Source organism: Neoarius graeffei, chromosome 27 (assembly GCF_027579695.1).
Source record: "Neoarius graeffei isolate fNeoGra1 chromosome 27, fNeoGra1.pri, whole genome shotgun sequence".
Taxonomy (NCBI): Eukaryota; Metazoa; Chordata; class Actinopteri; order Siluriformes; family Ariidae; genus Neoarius; species Neoarius graeffei.
Window position 1 is genome coordinate 4724786 of NC_083595.1, and position 23244 is coordinate 4748029.

Here is a 23244-nt window from a genome sequence, read left to right on the forward strand (position 1 = left end):
TGTTTGTTTATTGGTTATTAGTATATTAGTATAATTATGATAGGTGTGCAGGTATTTTTGCCAGCTTGTGTGGTACACATCAGTATTCTGTTGCTTGTGTGTCTCTGAAAACACCGAAGCCACACTAGTTAAAAAAGGATTGTTGGAGAATACGTTACGAATGATGAGGACACAGCGTTAAACTTCTTGTATCACGACTTCATGGTAAAGATGAATCTACAGCTCAGGAAACAGTGCAGCACGAAAGGGACCAATGCTAAACCAGATTACACTAGTAAGGTTTGATTACCATGACTTTTGAATTGAAAAAGATTTGTGCAGAAAATGCACCAAGATGATTAGTATAGAAATTTGTGGAACTACAGCTCTCCTAACTATCCCCCTCTAGTTAGCTGCTCTGGAGCCAAACAATGTGGCTGATTTTCTACAAGAAGTTTCTAAAGCACACTTTTAGATGCAGAACAATAATTTTTATAAAATACTTGAATGCAACTTGTACAATGAGGCAACCTCCAGTGTGACCCACATTATGGAAAATATGGTAAAATTAAACCCTTGAAGTTGCACAAATAACGTTCTCCAACATTCCGGCTCCTGAGTGTATACCATAAAGAACACTTGAAGATTATATAGTTTCATTATTTTTTTAAAGTACTCACATCATCTTGATTTGGTTGCAAAGCAAGAGATGAACCGAGCTCTAAATTTTACATTTACAAGATCCTGCGTCGAAGGCGTTGTAAGTTGCTCTCTCTGGGCGTCACAGGTTCATGTGGCACAGACGTTAAAGAGAACCACAATCTGGATAACTTTTCGCCCAAGGCGGGACGACAAACACCCAATAGGAATGCACCGTTGGGGTCGAGACGCAAGCGGCCACTGGAGGAGGGCAACCGAGGCCATGCCCACTCCAAATTCCGTCCCAAGAGGCGCAAGAAAGTGCCAGGTCCGATGTTGCCGAAGAATGCACTCATGCAGCTGAACGAGATCAAACCGGGCCTCCAGTACAAACTCCTGTCCCAGACAGGGCCGGTACACGCTCCGGTCTTCGCCATGAGCGTGGAGGTCAATGGGCAGCGCTTCGAGGGGACGGGACCCACGAAGAAGAAGGCCAAACTGAGTGCGGCGGAAAAGGCACTGCGCTCTTTCGTCCAGTTCCCCAATGCCTCTGAAGCTCATGTGGCCATGGGCCGCACATTTAGCATCAACACAGACTTCACCTCAGATCAAGCTGATTTCCCAGATGCCCTCTTTAATGGATTTGAGACACCTCGTGATCTGTTCTGCCCCATTTCTAGCAACAACGGAACCCTGTACCCTCAGAATGAGTGCCGAACACCTGTTTCAGCACCTCAGCCAGTCCTTGTGGGGCATGGGAAGAACGCAGTGATGATTCTCAATGAGTTGCGGCCAGGCCTCAGGTACGAATTTGTGGCAGAGAGCGGAGAAAGCCATGCTAAGAACTTTGTAATGGCTGTAACAGTGGACTCGCAGGTTTTTCAGGGATCGGGCCGGAATAAGAAGCTAGCGAAGGCACGTGCAGCTCAGGCAGCGCTTTCAGGCCTCTTCAACATGCAACTGGACCAGACGCCATCTAGACAGCCCATACCGAGGGACGGTCTGCAGTTACACCTTCCGCAGGTGAGGGCAAGCACACGTGAGATCCCAGTGCACAAAGACATTTCTATAGATTCTACAGGATTTAGGTACAACAATGGTTAAAGTTAAGTTATGCACCCTAAACTCTAACCTATAAACCCTAAACATTATGCTATGCACCTTAACTTCTAACTCTACATATCAAGTAGTAAAGCTGTGTTCTTTCACACTGTATTGCATCACCTTTATCTTTGTCAGATAAGTTTTGCCCCCCGTAGTACTGCTGCATTAAATTCCTGTATGATTCAGTGAATTGTTTGCATCAGTGGCCTTGTTGATCTGACGTTCACCCTCATTAAAAAGCCCCTGTCACACTTCATTAATGTGATATTAATTAAATCAGAGTGTAAATGTGATTGAAGTGGCTTTGTACGCAAGTCAGACGTTAAAGCTTTTAAGCTTTCTGTTCGTATTCAGTGTTTATTTACACGTCTGATAATCCGCCATCTATAATCCCTCCATTTCACTCACAACAACAGTGTTAGAGAAACTAATCTTAATTAACATCCAGGAGAATAGCGCACCACTAAAACAGGAAGCACATCGCTGTCATCTTCCTGCCTATACTAGTGTGTGTGTGTGTGTCAGGTCTTAGCAGATTCTGTGTCTCGGCTGGTGGTGGAAAAGTTCAGCGAGCTGACGGACAACTTCATATCGCCTCACGCACGACGGAAAGTCCTTGCTGGTGTTGTTATGACAACAGGTATACAAGCGTGTGTGCGCGCGCACACACACACATATCAAGCGCATAATTTATTAATTGTTCAGTAAAATGGTGTGTCAATGTTTGCATGGCCAAAACCAATGAAAAGTTCCTATGAGATTTACTCAAGTATCTCTGATCTTCTTTATACTCACATGCAAATGCCATAAATCACCAAAAGTGTTCACGACTCAGCTGATTTACATTTATCCATGCCCACAAAACTCCATAAAACACAAAAAAACAAAACAAAATGAAAAGCAGAAACTGACAAAATTCCAACTAAATGGTGAAAGGGTGCCTCCGAAGCATGGCTGTGCTAAATCTTCCAGTAAACGCAGCTCAGCCAGTGCAGCGCATCAGCTGCCATAGGCACACTCTTCCTACTTTTATAGAGTGCTATTAGTTTCATTATTTCCAGCTAATTAATGAATATCACATTTCTGGTGTAAATGCATATGTACAGCCTGTTTATAAATAAATTTGTTTCTATCCACCTGAGAAATGAAAAGGTTTTCTCTTTGGCAAGAAAAATTTTTTTCTGTATATTTCATTTCATTTCACTTATGTATGATGTTTAGGGACTGATGTGAAGGACGCACAGGTGATCTGCGTTTCCACTGGAACCAAGTGTATAAACGGCGAGTACATGAGTGACCGAGGCCTGGCGTTAAATGACTGTCACGCTGAGATCATTGCACGCCGTTCACTAATCAGATACCTGTACAGCCAGCTGGAGTACTTCCTCAGGTGAGTTGAGTTGAGTTAAATATTTTAGGACGGGGTTGTGTAGGACAAATCCAATCGATTGGCTCAAACAATTCCTCAGACTAATCCTTTGGTGCCTGTGGTGTGACATAAACTTTATTATGGTTTCTCCTATCATACTCAACCTCTCATTAAATTTGTACAGAGACATTATGAATAATAATAATAATAAGTTCAGTTTATATAGCACCTTTCTCAAAACCCAAGGTCGCTTTACAATTATATTAAAAAAAAAAAAGCCCACCAAATAGAGGTCAGGATGTCATTCCAATGGTGTAGCAGCCACAGTCCCACCAAAAGGCGCACGAAAACAAATCCCACACCGCCAGCACAGCCGTCGCGACGCCATCAGGCAACATCACTCGGAGCCCCACGCCATGGATCCACAAAGCGAGCACAGACACACCGCCACGCAGAGCGCCTGTACGTCCCAAACCGCCTGCACAGCTGCCGCGACACCACCGAGCAACATCACTCAGAACATCTTCTTCTTCTTCTCCGTGCTCTCACGGAAGGCGGTCGCATTTCTCTGCCTCTCCCTTCCCTTATCTTTCCTGCTTCTGCTGTCTCGTCTGTCTGTTGTCTATACTTTTGAGACACTCTCTCCGCACTGCTCTCCAAACTAAAAATCATGGAATTGATAAACTGGTCTCTTCACGCAATTGACACAGTCTTCTCTACGAGAAGCCTGGGTTCGGGGGAACCAGCCTGTCCTGCCGGAATGTTCGCAGCTGGCTACACGATGGACGCATGGGAGAGGTGGCGGGTTGTGTGCCTGGCAGTTCTTTCTGTGGAGGACATTGAAGACATCTACCTATTCGGAACCATGATTACAGGACTTTTGCTGATTGGATTAGGCATTGCCCTGGTTTATCAGAGGAAATCAGAAAATGGTGACAGCTGTCCAAAGCCCCATAAAGCTGTCGGACATGATTAAAGCGGTGGGCAGAGCTGTCGGCACTCAGACTGTGGCTATTCAGAACTTGAACCGCAACATGGATAACATCATGGAGAAGCTTTTGGCTTTGCAAAGGAAAATGGATTGATTCGAAGACCAGAATGGACAAACAGAGTAGTCGTGTAAAGGAATGTGTCTACTCGCCCCAAGACCAAACAATCCCAATCTTATCTGCTTTCGGCTCCCTCTGACAACACTGGCCTTGGCCAAGGCCATTGCTGGGACAACAACTCCCCCTGAAGGTCACTGCTGTGAGACTCTCTCGTATTCCTTCCCCCACTTCCCACGGTCGCCGCTTTTACCCCCAGTGTGACAAGTGGGTAAGCGCTGTCTTCGGCTGCAGGACCGGACTGCTTGTTTGTGTTGGGTTACCTATACCTCTGCCCCTCCCCCCGTCCGCCTCCCATGATCGCCCCCTCCCTCACCCCCTTCCCCCTCGAGTCCCGAATTTTCATGTTATAAAGTATACTGTGTTATTTTTGTGCTTATGTGCTGAGTTGTTTTTTTAATGTTCCCACACTGTACTCCCCACAGGAGCATAGTGTGGGGGTTGCTTTTTTTCTCCTCCCCTCCCCTCATGTTACTCTGTATTTTTCATCCCTGTCTTCTTGTCCTGTCTACTCCCCCTGTATCAATTGTATGTATGTGTATATGTACGGACGGGTTGACGGCTAATTTTGCTGGTACTTGTGACTAAGTGACAATAAAGGGTTCATTCATCATCATCACGCCAAGCACTAAAGCACCGCTGCACAGAGCGCTGGACAACCACAATGTTAAAAGAGCAACGAACTCACTGCAGTCCATAGCTACGAGCGCAGGCATCACCCATGACGAACCAAGGCCTGGAGGGAACCGACGCCCAAAATTGGGTCCGGAGCTACACCACAACCGGCGGGCAAAAACACTCAAACAAACATCAAACTACACAAACACAAAAAAGAAAAACAAATGAGAAATAAAAAGCTCTGGTGAGAAGCGGCAGCCAGAATGCAGACGTCGTACTCTCAACTGGAAACGGAAATGAAAAAAAATAAAGCTTGGAAAGGAAGTAGCAAAGATCGCTCGTGTTTGTATGGTTAGTGTACATGGCTAGTACAGTTAGTTTGCTTTGCTAATCCAATCTGAGAGTGAAGCTAGTACAGAGCAGAGCACATAACATGTAAATCAAGCAAATCAACCAAGTAACAGAAAAGTAAAATGGTGGACAGGCCACACTCACAAGCAACAAGAGTTCACAAGAGACAAAATACAAGCAATACGAACAACTTGTCACCTGCTAGTGTGAACGCAGGGTTAGAAATGGCATGGAAGTGTTATATTTAGTAATATAACAATCAGAAACCAATGGGGTTTTTTATACTTAGCATTCATTAACAGTGTACAAGTTGACCCAATCGACCTGATCAAATAAAATTAAAAATGCCACCATTTAAAAATACTGTATGTTCCTGATTTATTAAAATGGAGCAGAATTTAGTCCCTTTTACACAGCCTGTTCTCACGCCTTTATTCTTTGTCCCATTCTGTATAAAACTTTTGAATGTGGAACGGGGGGATCTGTGTTGTTCTGCCTCTGTGCTGAACGACTGACAGAAACAGAGGCAGGATTGATGTCGGTATAAAAGGGACAGCTGGCATTGTGGAACAGGGGTGTGACGTTTTTACATTGACATTTTTCTTTCTGAGACCAGCATGAATTCAAACATCTCCGACTACGGCAGCTAAGGTCTGTGAGCCTTTCTGTCTCAAATCACGTCCTAGTCCTCTTCCCTTTCTGCTCCAGCATATTTTTGATCACGCAAACATTTTGCTTGCACAAGTCCTTCCACTCCTCTCTTCTTTGTTACCTTTCACTCTGATTCATTATCTCTCTCTCTCTCTCTCTCTCTCTCTCTCTCTCTGTTTGCAAGCACAGTTTTCTGTGACATACTTTTATTTCCTGAAAAGCTCCTCGGCTAAAGTACACAACCGTGTTTTATATTGAGGCCATTACTTCCCTTAAACATGAATTATGTAACAGAAGTGATCACATGTTCATATGGTGCTCAGTGACTCTGCTTGTGTTTGAAGAGTGGTATAAATGTGCGCGGCTAACGAAAGCACCTCAACACTCAGTTCACCTGTTGCTTTGAAAGCAGTGCCAGTATGCTCAGGGTATTCATATTTCCTATGAAAAGAAACGTCACCCCAGACCCTGACGCTCCGTTGTGAAACGTCACGTCTCTGGCTGCAGAATGTAAAAACACTCTTTGACGCGGCTTCCTGCTGGATTTATTTAGCTCACTGTAAGTCAGTAAAGCCAGAATACTGAGGTGTCTTTTTTTTTCATCATTATTACAGAATATCTGTGTAAAAAGGGCTTTTAAGATGGCCGTGTGTTTTTATAGACATGAATGCCTCAGCAACAGTGTGTTAAATTAAAATAAATTAAAATGGACTGAACTCGTATAAATATTGATGGCTGCCAATCCCATCTGTAAAAATTGATTGAAAAAATCAATCTCAGCAGACAGTGGGATGGAAAACTGATTGTTAGATTCTATTTCAGACTCGACTTGTGGTGTGTGTGTGTGTGTGTGTGTGTGTGTGTGTGTGTAATTGATAGGTCATGGTGTGTTTAGCTGTGGCTATGTGTTAAACAGTGATTGAGTGATGGGTGTTATAGGTGATGGAGCATAAAACCCTCCTGCTTATTGTCAGCTGTGGACTTCATTTACTGAGCAGCGCTAACAAGAGTGTGTGTGTGTGTGTGTGTGTGTGTGTGTGTGTGTGTGTGTGTGTGTTGTGCAGTAACAATCCTGAGGATCACGAGAGCTCCATATTCCAGCGGTGTGAACATCATGGTTACCAGCTGAAGGACGGAGTTCAGTTCCACCTGTACATCAGCACTTCACCGTGTGGAGATGCTCGAATCTTCTCACCACACGAAGCTGCTGTTGAGGGTGTGAACACTTTACTTCTATTCAGCTCAGTTTGTTTTATTTTACTTTAATTATGCTGTATATGGTTGTGCTGTCCAGAGGAGTGCTTGGCTAATCAGTGTTGGTTTGTTAGATCAAGAAATTATGAGCAATTTACTTCCACTTGATTTAGTTTAATTCAATTTAGTCCAGTTTAGTCTAATTCCCTTTCATCCAGTTCAGCTCAGTTCAGTTGAGTCCAGCTCAGATTTGTTTCAGTTTTGTCCAGCTAAATTTAATTGAGTTTAATTCAATTTTGTTTAATTCAGTTTTGTTTAATTCACATTAGTCCTATTTAATTACATCAAATTCAGCTCAACTCAGCCAACATAATTAACTCTTCTCAGGAAGGATTGTACGAGTTGAGTATTTCCACCTGAGGTGTTTGTATTAGAGCAGTGGTTCTCAAACTTTTTTCACCAAGTACCATCTCAGAAAATACTTGGCTCTCCAAGTACCACCATAATGACCAACATTAAAATACAGTAGCGTAGTAGGCCTAAGTATTCATTAAAAACAAGGCGGAGGTTTTATTTAACAAGTATATTTAATATTGTTGGACACTGTAACATTACACACAGTACTTTGAACAGTAACACTGTGTTTAAATATAGGAAAATAAAACACTGTACTTAAATAATGAATCAAATAAAATTAATTGCACATAAAAGTGAAATAAACATTGTACTAAAATAAATATTAAAAGACAGTTCTTAAAGATTAAATGAAAATGTACTTAAAAGTTAAATAACTGTACTGGACTTAAATGTTAAGTAAAAAAAAGTACTGTTCCCTCATACAACACACTGCGGCCTGGGCAGCTCCTCTGTCCCGCTCCAAATGAATACCAGTTTTATGTATTTTTCGTCATACTTCCTCCTCACTGGTTTCTGCCGTTTGCTAGCAGTTCTGGTGCTGGTTTTGCCACTGTCGTTAGCATCTGCGCTCGGCTCACACACGTCCTCTTCAGTTCTCCCTCTCTCCTGATACACGCTCCCATTCGCGGATTTAAGCCACGACAGTAATTTTGTCGTACTCGTCATAATTAGCAAAGCCACCTCCACCTTTTCCCATCACAGCCTAGTCTACCAATGGCGGATAACCGTCTGTCAGCGGAACCGGCGGGAATGCGTACGTACGCTACGTATGGCTACCCAGAAGCACTTGCAAACTTTTTAAAATTATTAACTTAATTTGTATCTCCTTTCATTTTCTTGTCATCGGTTGATAAGATATTTTCATCCATTCGGATATTATGGATAGTATTTCACGTTTTATTTTATTTTTTAAATTTTATTTATATTTAATTAAGTGATTCTTTGGCGTACCACTAGAATGGAGCCTGCGTACCACTAGTGGTACGCGTACCACAGTTTGAGAATCACTGTATTAGAGGAAACACTTAAGTGCTGTAATGTTTTCAACCTGGAAAAGGTGCTTTATGGTATTGATGATGTAGAGAGTGTGTGTCCCTTCTCGTTGTGTTTTTGGAGCAGACCAGGGAGACAGACACCCGAACAGAAAAGCCCGAGGACAGCTGCGCACTAAGATCGAGTCGGGCGAAGGAACCATCCCGGTCCGCTCCAGTAACACCATCCAGACGTGGGACGGAGTCCTGCAGGGGGAGAGGCTGCTCACCATGTCCTGCAGTGATAAGATTGCCAGGTATGATGTCATCACTGTCATCATGAAAGGAGTGACTCATGGCATCGTTACCCACCACATGTCTGCTAGGACATTTATGATAATATTGTACACCATGATAAATTTCACATTTTATTCACAGGCAGGATCGCATGTGGCCTTTTCCCCTGCATTCTTAAAGCTGTGTGTTGCAGCTGTTACTATACATTTACTCTCTCGCTGATTAATACTCACAATTTCACCATTGGCTTCATGTTGATTGTCCGATCTCAGTGATTTAATGGTCCAATCACTCCTCAGCAGTGCTTCCACTAGCAGCTGATTAGCGCTCTGATTAGACTCACATTACACACACACACACGTGCGCACACACACAGAAACTCACATTTAATATACATAATATACGTTACACACTCAGTTACACACATTGTTACCGGTATATACACACTAGGGATGGCTAATATGGCAAAAATATCATACTGTGATACTTGGAAATACACTTTCATGATACACAGTATATAATATATATTATAAATTATATAGAAATTATTAAAAATTACTTGTGTTAAGCTTGTGTGACTGCCCCATCTCTCTCTCTCTCTCTCTCTCTCTCTCTCAGGTGGAATGTGGTGGGTATGCAGGGTTCTCTGATGAGTTATTTCTCAGGCCCTATCTATTTCTCCAGTATAATCCTGGGCAGTCTGTACCATGCGGATCACCTCAGCAGGGCCATGTATCAGCGCATTGCAGATATAGAGGAGTTACCACAACCCTTCACCCTCAACAGACCACTGCTCAGCGGTACAGCCCATCATCATCACAGCTCTGTTCATCTTTACACTCATTACCACACTCTCAGTGCACCAAATTAGATATAATAATACATAAAAGCTTCCTGTATGGGTGAGTTATTCTTCTACACCAGTAACACCATAACTACATAATGTAAAACCTATAAATACAAAACTCTGTTAATAATGAAAACACACACAAAACATTATAAACACATCAAATAATAAACAAATATTATACAACGCTATAAATGAATCAAACAGTAAATCGGATAAATGCACCTGGACAAACTAGAGTAAATAAACCAAATAAATTAATACGGAAGACTGTATATAAATTAAATACATAATCAAATTAATACAGAATGCTGAGAATTGTCAGAGTGCAGGCACCTACGGATGCAGGGGAGAGTGAGTGTGTTGCAAAGTGGTAACCAAATCCAAATCCGTAAACAGAAGGCATAGTCAGGGTCGGGCATGGGTCGGTCGATCAGCAAACAGTTTGTGTCGAAGGGCAGACGAGGGATCAGAGTCAATAATAAATAATAATTAGTTCAACTTATATAATGCCTTTCTTACACCCAAGGTCGCTTTACAATTACAAATAAAAAAGTCCACCAAAAGAGGGTCAGGATGTAATTCCAGTGGCATAGCTACCCACAGACTTACCAAAAGGTGCATGAAGGTATGTCCCACACTGGCAACATCGCCCAGAACACCGCACCAAGGATCTACAAACTGAGCACAGAAGCACTGCTGCACAAAGGACTCGTACATCCCAAACCATCTGCACAGCCATCGCAACGCCACTGGGCAACATCGCTCAGAACACCGCACAGAAGCACCACCGCACAGAGCGCTGGACAACACTGATGTTAAAAGAGCAGCAAACTCACTGCAGTCCATAGCGAGGAGCATAGGCATCACCCATAGTGGACCAAGGCCCGAAGGAAACCGACGCCCAAAACTGGGTCTGGAGCTATGCCACAACCGGCGGACAAAACATTCAAACAAAGAGCATTTAAACAAAGAACAAACATCAAACTATACAAACACAAAAAGAAAAACAAAGGGGAAAAAATAAAAAGCTCCAATGAGAAGTGGCAGCCAAAATGCGCACAGTGTACTCTCAACTGGAAATGTAAACAAACTAGCGTAAACAAAGTCAAGCGGCACAAGAAGTCAGGCAGGAAGTCAGAAGGCTCGGTATATTCACACTGTAAAACATTTCAGCCGTATTTAGTTATGTCCACTTAATTTTTCTCTTTAACTCAATGAGCTCTGAAAAGTGTTTTAATTTGAACTAATCAGTGCAAGTTTTCAAAGGTCCGACTTGATTTACTTAGTTGTCTTGACTAATTGAGACTTTTTGTGAGTTGAAACAAAGATAATCGTCAAATTGAGTTAACTTGCATTTTCAAGGCAGCAGGTGAACTTGCATTTCCAAGTTAAACCAATTTGAAATGTTTTACAGTGCAGGTACAGTACACAGAACGATACTTCACAGAGAGCGTTTGTGAAAACTGGACTTACACAGAGCGGTGATTAGAGGGATGATCGAAAACAGGTGTACTTCCTAGAATTCAGAAGATGAGGGACACTGTGGCGTTTGGGAAGTGTAGTCCAGAGTGGCCATGTTTGGAGGCCACTCAGAACTCAGATTTTCAGCGCTATTACTGACAATAATAATAATAATAATAATAATAATAATAATAAAACATTAGATATTTATATAAAAATAATCTAGAAGTATACAACAATTATAAATTCAATTATATGTCAAATAATAAAGTATTTATTATTGAAACCGGAGTCAAATTCCTCATGTGTTCACATACCTGGCAAAATAAAGTTATTATTATTATTATTATTGTATTTAAGAGACAACATAAAAATCTAACTATACATAAGAACAACTACAGAACACTGTGAACAGAAAATACATTATAAACTAATCATTAATAACTGTCTAATCTGTCTTCCAGTCTTACTTTTTTTTTCTGTTGCTAAATTTTGACGCAGTCTTATTGTGATGTGTGTGTGTGTGTGTGTGTGTGTGTACGCAGGAATCAGTAACGCGGAGGCACGGCAGCCCGGTAAAGCGCCAAACTTCAGTGTGAACTGGACAGTGGGGGATCAGGGATTAGAAGTCATCAACGCCACCACCGGGAAGGACGACCTCGGCCAACCATCTCGCCTCTGCAAACACACCCTGTACAGCCGCTGGGTTCGTCTACACTCCAAGGTACAACTCCATACTCTGGCTGAGGGCATCAGTATCAGGTTATTAAATAATCTGGATTTATAAACAACCTATTATACCCTGTTATCACCACTCGCACCCTGTTATACCCTGTTACACTCTGTTATACATGTACATGCTGTTACACCACGTAACACCCTTTTGCATCTTGTTTTATAAAATTGTGGTCTGTTATTGCACTCTATAACACTCTACAACACTCTCTGACACCGTTACACCTTGTTGTACCCTCTTATACCCTTTAACACACTGTTACAGCCTTTAATACACTGTTACAGCCATTAACACACTGTTACACCCTATTACACCCTTTAACACACTGTTACAGCCATTAATATACTGTTATACTCTGCTAAACCCTTTATCACTCTGTTACACCCTTTAACACAATATTACACACTGTTACACCCTTTAACACACTGTTACAGCCTTTAACACACTGTTACACTCTGTTACACCCTTTAACACACTGTTGCACCCTTTAACACACTGTTACCCTCTGTTACACCCTTTAACGCTCTGTTACACCCTTTAACACAATATTACACACTGTTACACCCTTTAACACACTGTTACAGCCTTTAACACACTGTTACACTCTGTTACACCCTTTAACACTCTGTTACACCCTTTAACAACCTGTTACATCCTTTAACACACTGTTACACTCTGTTACACCCTTTAACACACTGTTACACCCTTTAACACACTGTTACAGCCATTAATACACTATTACACCTTTTAACACACTGTTACACCCAGCGCTCGAAACTAACGGTGTCCCGATGTCCCGGGGACCATAAAAAATGTCATCGGGACACAAAATTATCATATCTGGGACAATCCCGGGACAATGGAAAAAATAGATCTAGAAAAAAAGTTCTACATTAATATTATTTACAAAGCCGTAACACACGCGTAGACATTCACCTAATTTGTCAATTTTAATTTTAAAACCTTAACAGCGAAAAATACATAGTAGCTACACTTTCGATGCACCTGCATCCGTAGGCTACAGAGCAGCGCATTCTGTTCTAGAATCTTCGGCCGGAGTCCGCATTATGGAATGGAATTGCTACCGCACACGCTGCGCCGACTCTTGCCAGAACAAAAATGCTGAAGTGGTTGAAGCGGACCGACCGCGGGGAAGAAACTGAAAGCCCAGACATAACGTCTCCGGGACCTTCAGGATCCAAAGTGTCATCGCCTGGTCTGCAGGCAACGCTAGCAACTGAATGAACTGAATGAACTTAATGAACACTGTTAGACACGTTATAAAATGCAACAGGAATGATGTGGATGATATTGACGGAAGATACCGTTCAACAGAATAAGTGAGTTTTCTTGGTGTCTTTCTAGTTCAGAAAGTTTAGTCAGTCAGCAGCACAACTAGGCTCGGACCTGCTGGCACTATGCTGATGTTGCTAACATTCGCACCCGGCAGCGAAAGTTCATAAAATGGATAACGGAAAGTTCATAAAAATGGATAACGGAAAGTTCATAAAAATGGATAACGGAAAGTTCATAAAATGGATAACGGAAAGTTCATAAAAATGGATAACGGAAAGTTCATAAAAATGGATAACGGAAAGTTCATAAAATGGATAACGGAAAGTTTATAAAAATGGATAACGGAAAGTTTATAAAAATGGATAACGGAAAGTTTATAAAATGGATAACGGAAAGTTTATAAAAATGGATAACGGAAAGTTCATAAAATGGATAACGGAAAGTTTATAAAAATGGATAACGGAAAGTTTATAAAAATGGATAACGGAAAGTTTATAAAATGGATAACGGAAAGTTTATAAAAATGGATAACGGAAAGTTTATAAAATGGATAACGGAAAGTTTATAAAAATGGATAACGGAAAGTTTATAAAAATGGATAACGGAAAGTTCATAAAATGGATAACGGAAAGTTTATAAAAATGGATAACGGAAAGTTTATAAAAATGGATAACGGAAAGTTTATAAAATGGATAACGGAAAGTTTATAAAAATGGATAACGGAAAGTTTATAAAATGGATAACGGAAAGTTTATAAAAATGGATAACGGAAAGTTCATAAAAATGGATAACGGAAAGTTTATAAAATGGATAACGGAAAGTTCATAAAAATGGATAACGGAAAGTTTATAAAATGGATAACGGAAAGTTTATAAAATGGATAACGGAAAGTTCATAAAATGGATAACGGAAAGTTCATAAAAATGGATAACGGTAATGGTGAAAATTATAAGTTGGCCTTATAAGTGCCAACAGATATTCAAGGTATAAGTAGATGAAATGAACATAAAAGGGGTCTTATTTTCAACTAAAGTGTACTGCAGATGTAGGGAGTTGAAACATTTTCTGAATGAGCTAGTTGGCCCCTTTAAATAAACGGGTATCTATTCATACAGTGAGATCGCCAAAGTTTAATAAACTGAAAATGCAATAACTGTAATTTTGAAGTAGATGATGTATAGGACATGTGTCGCTTATGTCTTGTGACTTATTGTAAAAATGATATAAAGGGTTCAAAATTGCATAGTTACAAATATAATAGTAACTTCATATGATAATATTAACCACTGGTTATTTCAGAGAGGAAAAAAATGGGGACACTATTGCTTCCATTCGGGACAATACAACACAGAATTCGGGACCACTGGGGGACACAAAGAAAAAAAGTTAATTTCGAGCCCTGGTTACACCCTTTAACACACTATTACACCCTTTAACACACTGTTAAACCCTTTAACACTCTGTTACACCCTTTAACACACTGTTAAACCCTTTAACACTCTGTTACACCCTTTAACACACTATTACACCCTTTAACACACTGTTACAGCCTTTAACACACTGTTACACTCTGTTACACCCTTTAACACACTGTTGCACCCTTTAACACACTGTTACCCTCTGTTACACCCTTTAACGCTCTGTTACACCCTTTAACACAATATTACACACTGTTACACCCTTTAACACACTGTTGCACCCTTTAACACACTGTTACCCTCTGTTACACCCTTTAACGCTCTGTTACACCCTTTAACACAATATTACACACTGTTACACCCTTTAACACACTGTTACAGCCTTTAACACACTGTTACACTCTGTTACACCCTTTAACACTCTGTTACACCCTTTAACAACCTGTTACACCCTTTAACACACTGTTACACTCTGTTACACCCTTTAACACACTGTTACACCCTTTAACACACTGTTACAGCCATTAATACACTATTACACCTTTTAACACACTGTTACACCCTTTAACACACTATTACACCCTTTAACACACTGTTAAACCCTTTAACACTCTGTTACACCCTTTAACACACTGTTAAACCCTTTAACACTCTGTTACACCCTTTAACACACTATTACACCCTTTAACACACTGTTACACCCTTTAACACACTATTACACCCTTTAACACACTGTTAAACCCTTTAACACTCTGTTACACCCTTTAACACACTATTACACCCTTTAACACACTGTTAAACCCTTTAACACACTGTTACACTCTTTAGCACACTATTATATCCTTTAACACACTGTTAAACCCTTTAACACTCTGTTACACCCTTTAACACACTATTACATCCTTTAACACACTGTTACACCCTCTAACACACTATTACACCCTTTAACACACTGTTACACCCTTTAACACACTATTACACCCTTTAACACACTGTTACACCCTCTAACACACTATTACACCCTTTAACACACTGTTACACCCTTTAACACACTATTACATCCTTTAACACACCGTTACACCCTCTAACACACTATTACACCCTTTAACACACTGTTACACCCTTTAACACACTATTACATCCTTTAACACACTGTTACACCCTCTAACACACTATTACACCCTTTAACACACTGTTACACCCTTTAACATCGTGCTACACCCTTTAACACACCGTTACACCCTTTAACACACTGTTACACCCTTTAACATCGTGCTACACCCTTTAACACACTGTTACACCCTTTAACACACTGTTACACCCATTGACGCACTATTACACCCTTTAACACACTGTTACACCCTTTAACATCGTGCTACACCCTTTAACACACTGTTACACCCTTTAACACACTGTTACACCCTTTAACATCGTGCTACACCCTTAAAGCACTATTACACTCTGTTACACTCTTTAACACACTGTTACACTCTTTAACACACTGTTACACCCTTTAACATCGTGCTACACCCTTAAAGCACTATTACAGCCTTTAACACACTGTTACACCCTTTAACACACTGTTACACCCTTTAACACACTGTTACACCCTTTAACACACTGTTACACTCTTTAACACACTGTTACACTCTTTAACACACTGTTACACTCTTTAACACACTGTTACTCTGTGTTACAATACACTACAGCCCCCACAAACTCTTACACAGCCTTCGTATTGTTTTGTTGTTTTTAACTGATATATCAACTCAAATCAGTTATTATAGTTTTGAAATTTTCATCAGTTTTTATTTTTATTTAGTCTTTCAGTTTTTTTATTTCATTTTTGTTTTAATTAGTTTGTTTGATTTTGTGTCTACGCTTTTTAATCTGTTTTGTACTATGAGAGCTAAGTGAACTGGAGTCAAATTCCTCGTGTGTGTCCACATACCTGGCAATTAAAGTATTTCTGAATTTCTGAATTTACAAGTGCATAAGTAGTTTTATTTTTATTTTGAGGAATTGACTAGTTTCAGAGAAATTTTTATTTAGTTTTAGTTTTTCAGGTATTGAAATCCCATAATAACTAGATAGGACATAAGCTGCTTAGTCTTTAGCTGTTTCTTATATTGCATTGTCATGTTTGTTGATGAAAATACAGTAGGTGGATTAACGCTGAAATAATACTCAGCAATAATGAAATTATGTGACAGTGAGGGTTTGTGATCACTCTGAACATGTCACACAGGCGTGTCGGTGAACATGTTTTTTATATATTTATAAGATATGATAAACTTTATTCATCCCTCGGTGGGGAAATTTACATGTTCCAGCAGCTCACAGATAGAGTCAGGAATAGACAATCACAAAAAGTAGTGCAATAAAAGTATTAAAAAATAATAAAATAAAAATAAATAAAAAATTTTTTTTTAAAAAGTAAAAACATGGGTCGTGTATGTAATGTACACAACAAAATTAGAATGGAACTTGAGTAAGAGTAGTACTTCACCTGAAGTAGCAATATTGCACAAATAAAATACTGGCAACTGAAATAGAAATATTGCACCAGGTAGTGAATGTTATTGCTCAGCATAACATAACTAATGAGGATAGAATGTGTGTAAAGTAACCAATAAATGACAGAAACCCCCCCCCCCCCCCCCCCCCAAAAAAAAAAAACACAGGCTATGGACATAATTGTACATAACAGTTATAGCCAACATGAAAGAAATCCGTGTTTGCTAAACTAAACTGAATATTATGACATCTTTCTAACAGAGAAAGCTCTCCTTTTTTCCTTACAAATATTAGCTTTATTTATATTTTTGTCACTAAGTTTTGCTTATTTAAAATTATTGCAAATAAATAGTGTTTGCTTGTCAGCTTGGTGACTTGTGCTAGTTGTCATACCTGTCGTGACATTGAGACTCATCATCGTAGATAAGAATATTTAAAAATGTTTTTGAGCCAGATGCAAGTAGAAAATTGTTTTGCTTAACATGCTGTTTGTTCATGCAGAAATTTCTCTGCTAAAGTTAGTTTGTCATTCGCTATTTAGAATTTGGCAAGCTCTAAAAATGTATACGGACTAGACCAAGCATCCATCCAATGTCATCCAGTAATTTAAATACATCTGTTCTACAGCCGACCTGGCGACTTGTCCAGGATGTAACCCCGCCTCTCGCCCATAGTCAGTGGGGATAGGCTCCAGCTTGCCTGCGACCCTGTACAGGATAACCGGCTACAGATAATGGATGGATGGATATTCTACAGCCTTCCTTCCATATATAAATTATTATAATGGCAACACCATATTATCATGTTATACAGATAGTCCTTTATCAGTGTACTGTATGAAAATCAGCACAAAAATGCCAAAATACCGTAAATAGCCCCAAAACATGTCTTGAACTTGAACTCTTACTTGTGGACAGTGATCTGTCTTGATGTCCAATATTTGTTGGCATAATGGATGCAGTTAATCCTGAAGCATTCATGCCCCTTACAACGAATTTTGTCAAATTATCTTAAAAGACGCGGAAAAATCAACTTTCCAAGATGGCGTCATGACAAGCCTACGGCTCACCAGTACGTTCAGTGTTCGACTCAGCCCAGATATACTTCAGCAGACGCAGTCCATGCCCTTTGTGCGTACAGTGTACACGATGCAGATTCGGATTCGGAGAGTCCACACAGCACCCAGAGTTTGTGACTGTGCATTTTGACTGTGCATGTACAGTATACTCCGATCCAGTAGTGGGAGTGTGTATGCATTCAGCTTGTGCACTGAGGCTTACGCAAAATCTTTGGAGACACCCAAGTTAAGCTGGGTCCACAGCACAGCAAGCATCTTCTTCTTCTTTGGAGTTTTAGGGCAGCCGGCGTTACATTACTGCCACATTCTAGAATGAGTCTGTTTCTGTCCCAAGGGGGAAATGAAAGAAAAATGAAGCTGATTTTACCTGTAATTCTATTTAGTTTTAGTTTGTGTGTCATTGTTCACTGTAGATTTTATTTAGTTTCTTTTTTAACTGTTGTTTTGATTTTTATTTCAGTTCACAAAATTACTATTTCACTGCTAGTTTTAGTTTTCACTAAATATATTAACCCTGACCCAGATTAAACTGGGGAATTAATCAGTTCTGCTTGCCAACACTTTCTTCTTATTCCTTTTCCCTCTTAATTTCTCTCTCCCCTCTCATCCATTTATGTCACTTTTATGTTTATTTTTCCCTTTGTCTCCTTCTGTCTCTCTCCCTTGTGCCCCCTTTCTTGTTCCCGATCGTATTTTCTCTTCCCCATTTTCTTCCTACTCTTTTTTCTCCCTCCCTTTCTTCTGTTGCTCCATTTTCCCATTTCCTCATCTCTCTCTCTCTCTCTCTCTCTCTCTCTCAGCTCTCTCAGACTCTGAAGATCCAAGTGGCTCAACCCACTTCGTATCATGAGGTCAAACAAGGTGCAGCAGATTACCACTCTGCCAAGCAGACTCTGATCCAAGCTTTCCAGAAAGCAGGCCTCGGTGCCTGGGTGAAAAAACCCATCGAACAGGACCAGTTCTCCCTCACTCAGTGACGGAGAGAGAGGGAACAAAAATGACAGCCCACGTCTGTTTTTAACTGTTCAGCATCTAACAGTTACCGCATGTCCCCCAACATCTCTCAGTTTTACCGCGCTAATTTGTACACTTTTTCTGCGCTGTATTGTGGCTTTGATATTTGTGTAACAGAAATGATAAATCTCATGTCATTATATTATTTAAGTGTTATTTTATATGTGTATAAATGTGTATATGCTCATGCTTTAACACCAGGAATCACCGATTCGCGAAACAGATTTTTATTCTTTAGCTTGTTCTGTTTTACAGTTTTATAATTTATTTGGATGATGTCGTCACACTGATGTTGAATAATCATAATTGCAATTAATTAATTAATGGTTTCTTAAATCCTCACTACTGAAGAAAATCTACCCCAAAACATTTCCATTTTATCATGTTAATAAATTACTTTGATACCACAGTGTGGTGGAATTCTCGAATCTGATTGGTCAGAATTATAAAGGTGTGCATTTTTCCCGTAGAACAGCAGGGCTTGGACGGTAGTTCTGGCTGTAACGTGAACGGCCAGTTTATAGTAGAAAGCCAATGTGCTAACCACTGCACCACCATGCCACCCAGTTTACAATACATAAAGATTAAAAACACTGAAATATGTTTCTGACATGCGAAAACACTGCTCTGCTAGCCTGCTTGTTTGCTAGGCTGTAGCTGGCTGGTTGCTAAGGAAACTCAGCAGGTGGGCAGTGCAGCTTTAATCGTCTTCAGTATCACTCAGTGAAGAAAGACTCAAATCTTGTGAACACACGATCGATGAGACAGTGTAGTCCCATAACACATTTTGCATTATTGCTACCAGGAAACCGTAATTCCAATCTTTCCCAAAAGCACAACTGCCCTATTCCCGTTGGGGAGCGACAGTTCTGCCACATTTTGTAGCTTTGTGTCAAAAACTGTGACCCATGAAATCAGAACAAATTTCTGAACAGAATAATAAGAAGATGGAGAACAGAATGCCAACACAATTAATGCGCTCATTCTAAAACATTATCGTTTCTATAGTAACAACTCCTTCACAAGGACTTTACAGCAGACATTTGATGTAATCTACGATTAAAAATAAACATTTTTTAAAAATGTGTTGTTTAACAAAGCAAAACCTCAACTATGTTGGTGGTTTAGGGCACGTGTTTAAAAAATAAAAATACAATATTTCCAGAATAAACTCAATAATAATATTTTGAGAAGAAGTCATAATACTATGACAAAATGGTGCATGCGATGATCATGTGACAGAGTGATGGATGTTGAGGATTTGGTGAAGTTTCTTGGCAGGCAGTGTTCACCTGCAGGCTGTCGATGGTTACATCTGTGTGCTGTTCTTAGAGGGTGTGGAGATGAACAATAATCAAAATCATTTGGCGTGTTCTGAGTCCAGTGCATTATGTCAGATGGACTCGTATATTACACTTCACCCCAATGGCGAGTCAATGTGCCGTAACTCAGCAGGATGCGATTGCTGTACTGCTACTGAGTGTGCTGGAATTACCGTCGGTAGCCTTGAAGGTGACCCCTGCCTGTGATTTCTCCATCAACTAAAGAGGAAATGTCCTTTGGTTCTGCATAAACTTCATTTCTTGCACAGTCATTTTCTAATATAATTTTTATATTTAAATCTACTTTTAATTTTTAAAGTTCTACTAGGAATAATATTCTGAAGCGGAAAGATTTCTTTATTTGTATAGTCACGTGTTTATTTTTTAAATAAAATTTTTAACATTTATTTGTTTTAATATGCATCATTCTGTCCTAGTGTTATGACTTTATTCTCAAATATTAACAACATTTTTCACAACATATTATGACTTTATTCTCAAAATACCACAACTTTATTGTTAAAATCTTGTATTTTTATTTTTGTCCATATAATCATTGATATTATGACATTTGTTTTCAAAGGACGTTTATTTATTTAACATGTATGGAAGGAGTCTCCAGTGTCAGTGCTTTGTAACAGTCATGTTGTTTCCCAGCACAGGAAAATCTTCAGGCCAGAGGACTCAGAGAGAGAGAGACAGAGACAGAGGCTGCTGAGGAAATGACTGTTTATAGCTGTTATAGTGTTGGTCAGATGTTTCTTTCTCCCTCCGTTGTGTCTCAGCTTCATTCTGCCTTTTATACACTTTGTCATTGTTGTTCCATTTTTCTTTTTATCTTTCTAATTAATTGATTAATTTATTATTAATTATTGCAATTATTTCTGAGTTTTTGTGTGTGTGATCATACAACCCCGATTCCAAAAAAGTTGGGACAAAGTACAAATTGTAAATAAAAACGGAATGCAATGATGTGGAAGTTTCAAAATTCCATATTTTATTCAAAATAGAACATAGATGACTGGCAGTTCGTAAGAGTGGGAGGAGCACAGAAAGACGGCAGGCCAGAATTCAAGTTCCAAAACTCGTTTTATTTTCAGCTTTAAACCAACTCTCCCAGGCATGCACACACACACACACACACACACACACACACACACACACACACACACAAGTCGTCTGGTTGGGGAGAGAGCTCTCTTCCTCTGCTCTCTCTCTCCTTATATAGGGCGTGGTCACTGGGAAGACACACAAACAGTTTAATTGACATCAGGTGTAGTGATTCTGCCACTTACCTTCCCTGACTCAGAAGGTAAGGTAAGGTCCCTCTGGTCACAGAACGGTGCTTGACCACGCCCCCGCTGCCACATACCCCCACCGCCCGACTCAGGCCAGGCAGCTGTCCGGCCTGCAGCTGACTCCCCCCCGACGGGAGAGAAAGTCCGCCACAACCATCCCCGGCCTGTGGATCACCTTGAAGTTAAAGGGTTGGAGTGCCAGATACCAATGGGTGATCCGCGCATTGGCATCCTTCATGTGGTGGAGCCACTGGAGGGGCGCGTGGTCCAAACAGAGGGTGAAAGGGCGTCCCAGCAGGTAGTAGCGGAGGGCGAGGACCACCCACTTGATCGTGAGGCTCTCTTTTTCGATGGTGCTGTAGCGCCCCTCACGTACCGACAGCTTTCTGCTGATGTACAGCACTGGACGGTCCTCCCCCTCTACCTCCTGGGACAAAATGGCCCCCAGCCCTCTGTCCGACGCATCCGTCTGTAACGTAAACGGGAGAGAAAAGTCAGGGGAGTGTAACAGTGGCCCCCCACACAGTGCAGCCTTCACCTCAGAGAAAGCCCGCTGGCATTGCTCTGTCCACTGGACCGGATCTGGTGTCCCCTTTTTAGTGAGATCAGTCAGCGGGCTGGTGACGTCCGAATAATTAGGTATAAACCTACGATAGTAGCCAGCCAGCCCCAGGAACTGTCTCACCCGCTTTTTGGTCTTGGGCATCAGGCAGGCCGCAATTGCTGCTGTCTTGTTAATTTGGGGATGCACCTGCCCGTTGCCCAAGTGGAAGCCCAGATACCAGGTACGCGATGTCAATGTTCCCTTTTGAACCTCCGGCCCCAGCTCCGCCTTCTCCGGAACCACCGACACCAACGCCACGGGGACCTCCTCGTTCCAGAGTTTGAGCAGATTGAGGTGGTAAATCTGTCGCGCCCCACCCCTGTCCGTTCGCCTCACCTCGTAGTCGACGTCCCCGACTCGCCGTGTGACCTCAAAGGGTCCTTGCCACTTGGCGATCAATTTGGAGCTTGATGTGGGCAACAGTATGAGTACTTTATCTCCCGGTGCAAACTCCCAAAGGCGCGTACCCCTGTCGTACAGGCGGGTTTGCCATTCTTGGGCCTGCCACAAATTCTCCTGGGTTAGCTGTGTGAGTGTGTGGAGTTTTGCGCGCAGGTCAATAACGTATTGAATTTCATTTTTACTTGGTGAAGGTCCCTCCTCCCAATTTTCTCTCAGCACATCTAGAATGCCGCGCGGCTTACGCCCATATAACAATTCGAATAGGGAGAACCCCGTGGAGGCTTGGAGGACCTCTTGCACTGCAAATAACAAGGATTCGAGCCATTTATCCCAATTACGTGCGTCCTCACTTACAAGATTTTTAATTATATTTTTGAGAGTGCGATTGAACCATTTAACTAAACCATCCGTTTGTGGGTGATACACGCTCGTGCGGATCGGCTTAATTCCTAATAACCCATACAGTTCGTTTAGTGTACGTGACATAAACGAGGTGCCTTGGTCAGTCAGAATCTCTTTCGGGATTCCAACTTCGGAGATGACGTGGAAGAG

The 23244-nt window shown here is 40.9% G+C and overlaps 1 protein-coding gene across 4 annotated transcripts in view; it reads left to right on the forward strand.

Moving 5' to 3' along the window:
* Nucleotides 1-21316, forward strand: part of adarb1a (adenosine deaminase RNA specific B1a) — a 49486-nt gene extending 28170 nt beyond the window's left edge. For 3 of the 4 annotated variants that reach the window (XM_060911522.1, XM_060911521.1, XM_060911523.1), the window contains exons 3-10: nt 767-1641; nt 2248-2362; nt 2944-3112; nt 6882-7033; nt 8548-8716; nt 9315-9496; nt 11553-11731; nt 18853-21315. In XM_060911522.1, the coding sequence (XP_060767505.1) occupies nt 767-1641; nt 2248-2362; nt 2944-3112; nt 6882-7033; nt 8548-8716; nt 9315-9496; nt 11553-11731; nt 18853-19029 (2018 nt within the window). In that variant the 3' untranslated portion in view covers nt 19030-21315. Of the gene's footprint in view, nt 1-766; nt 1642-2247; nt 2363-2943; nt 3113-6881; nt 7034-8547; nt 8717-9314; nt 9497-11552; nt 11732-18852 lie in introns of all 4 variants that reach the window. The other variant, XM_060911524.1, reaches the window with a different exon arrangement.
* The last annotated feature ends 1928 nt before the right edge of the window (nt 21317-23244 follow it).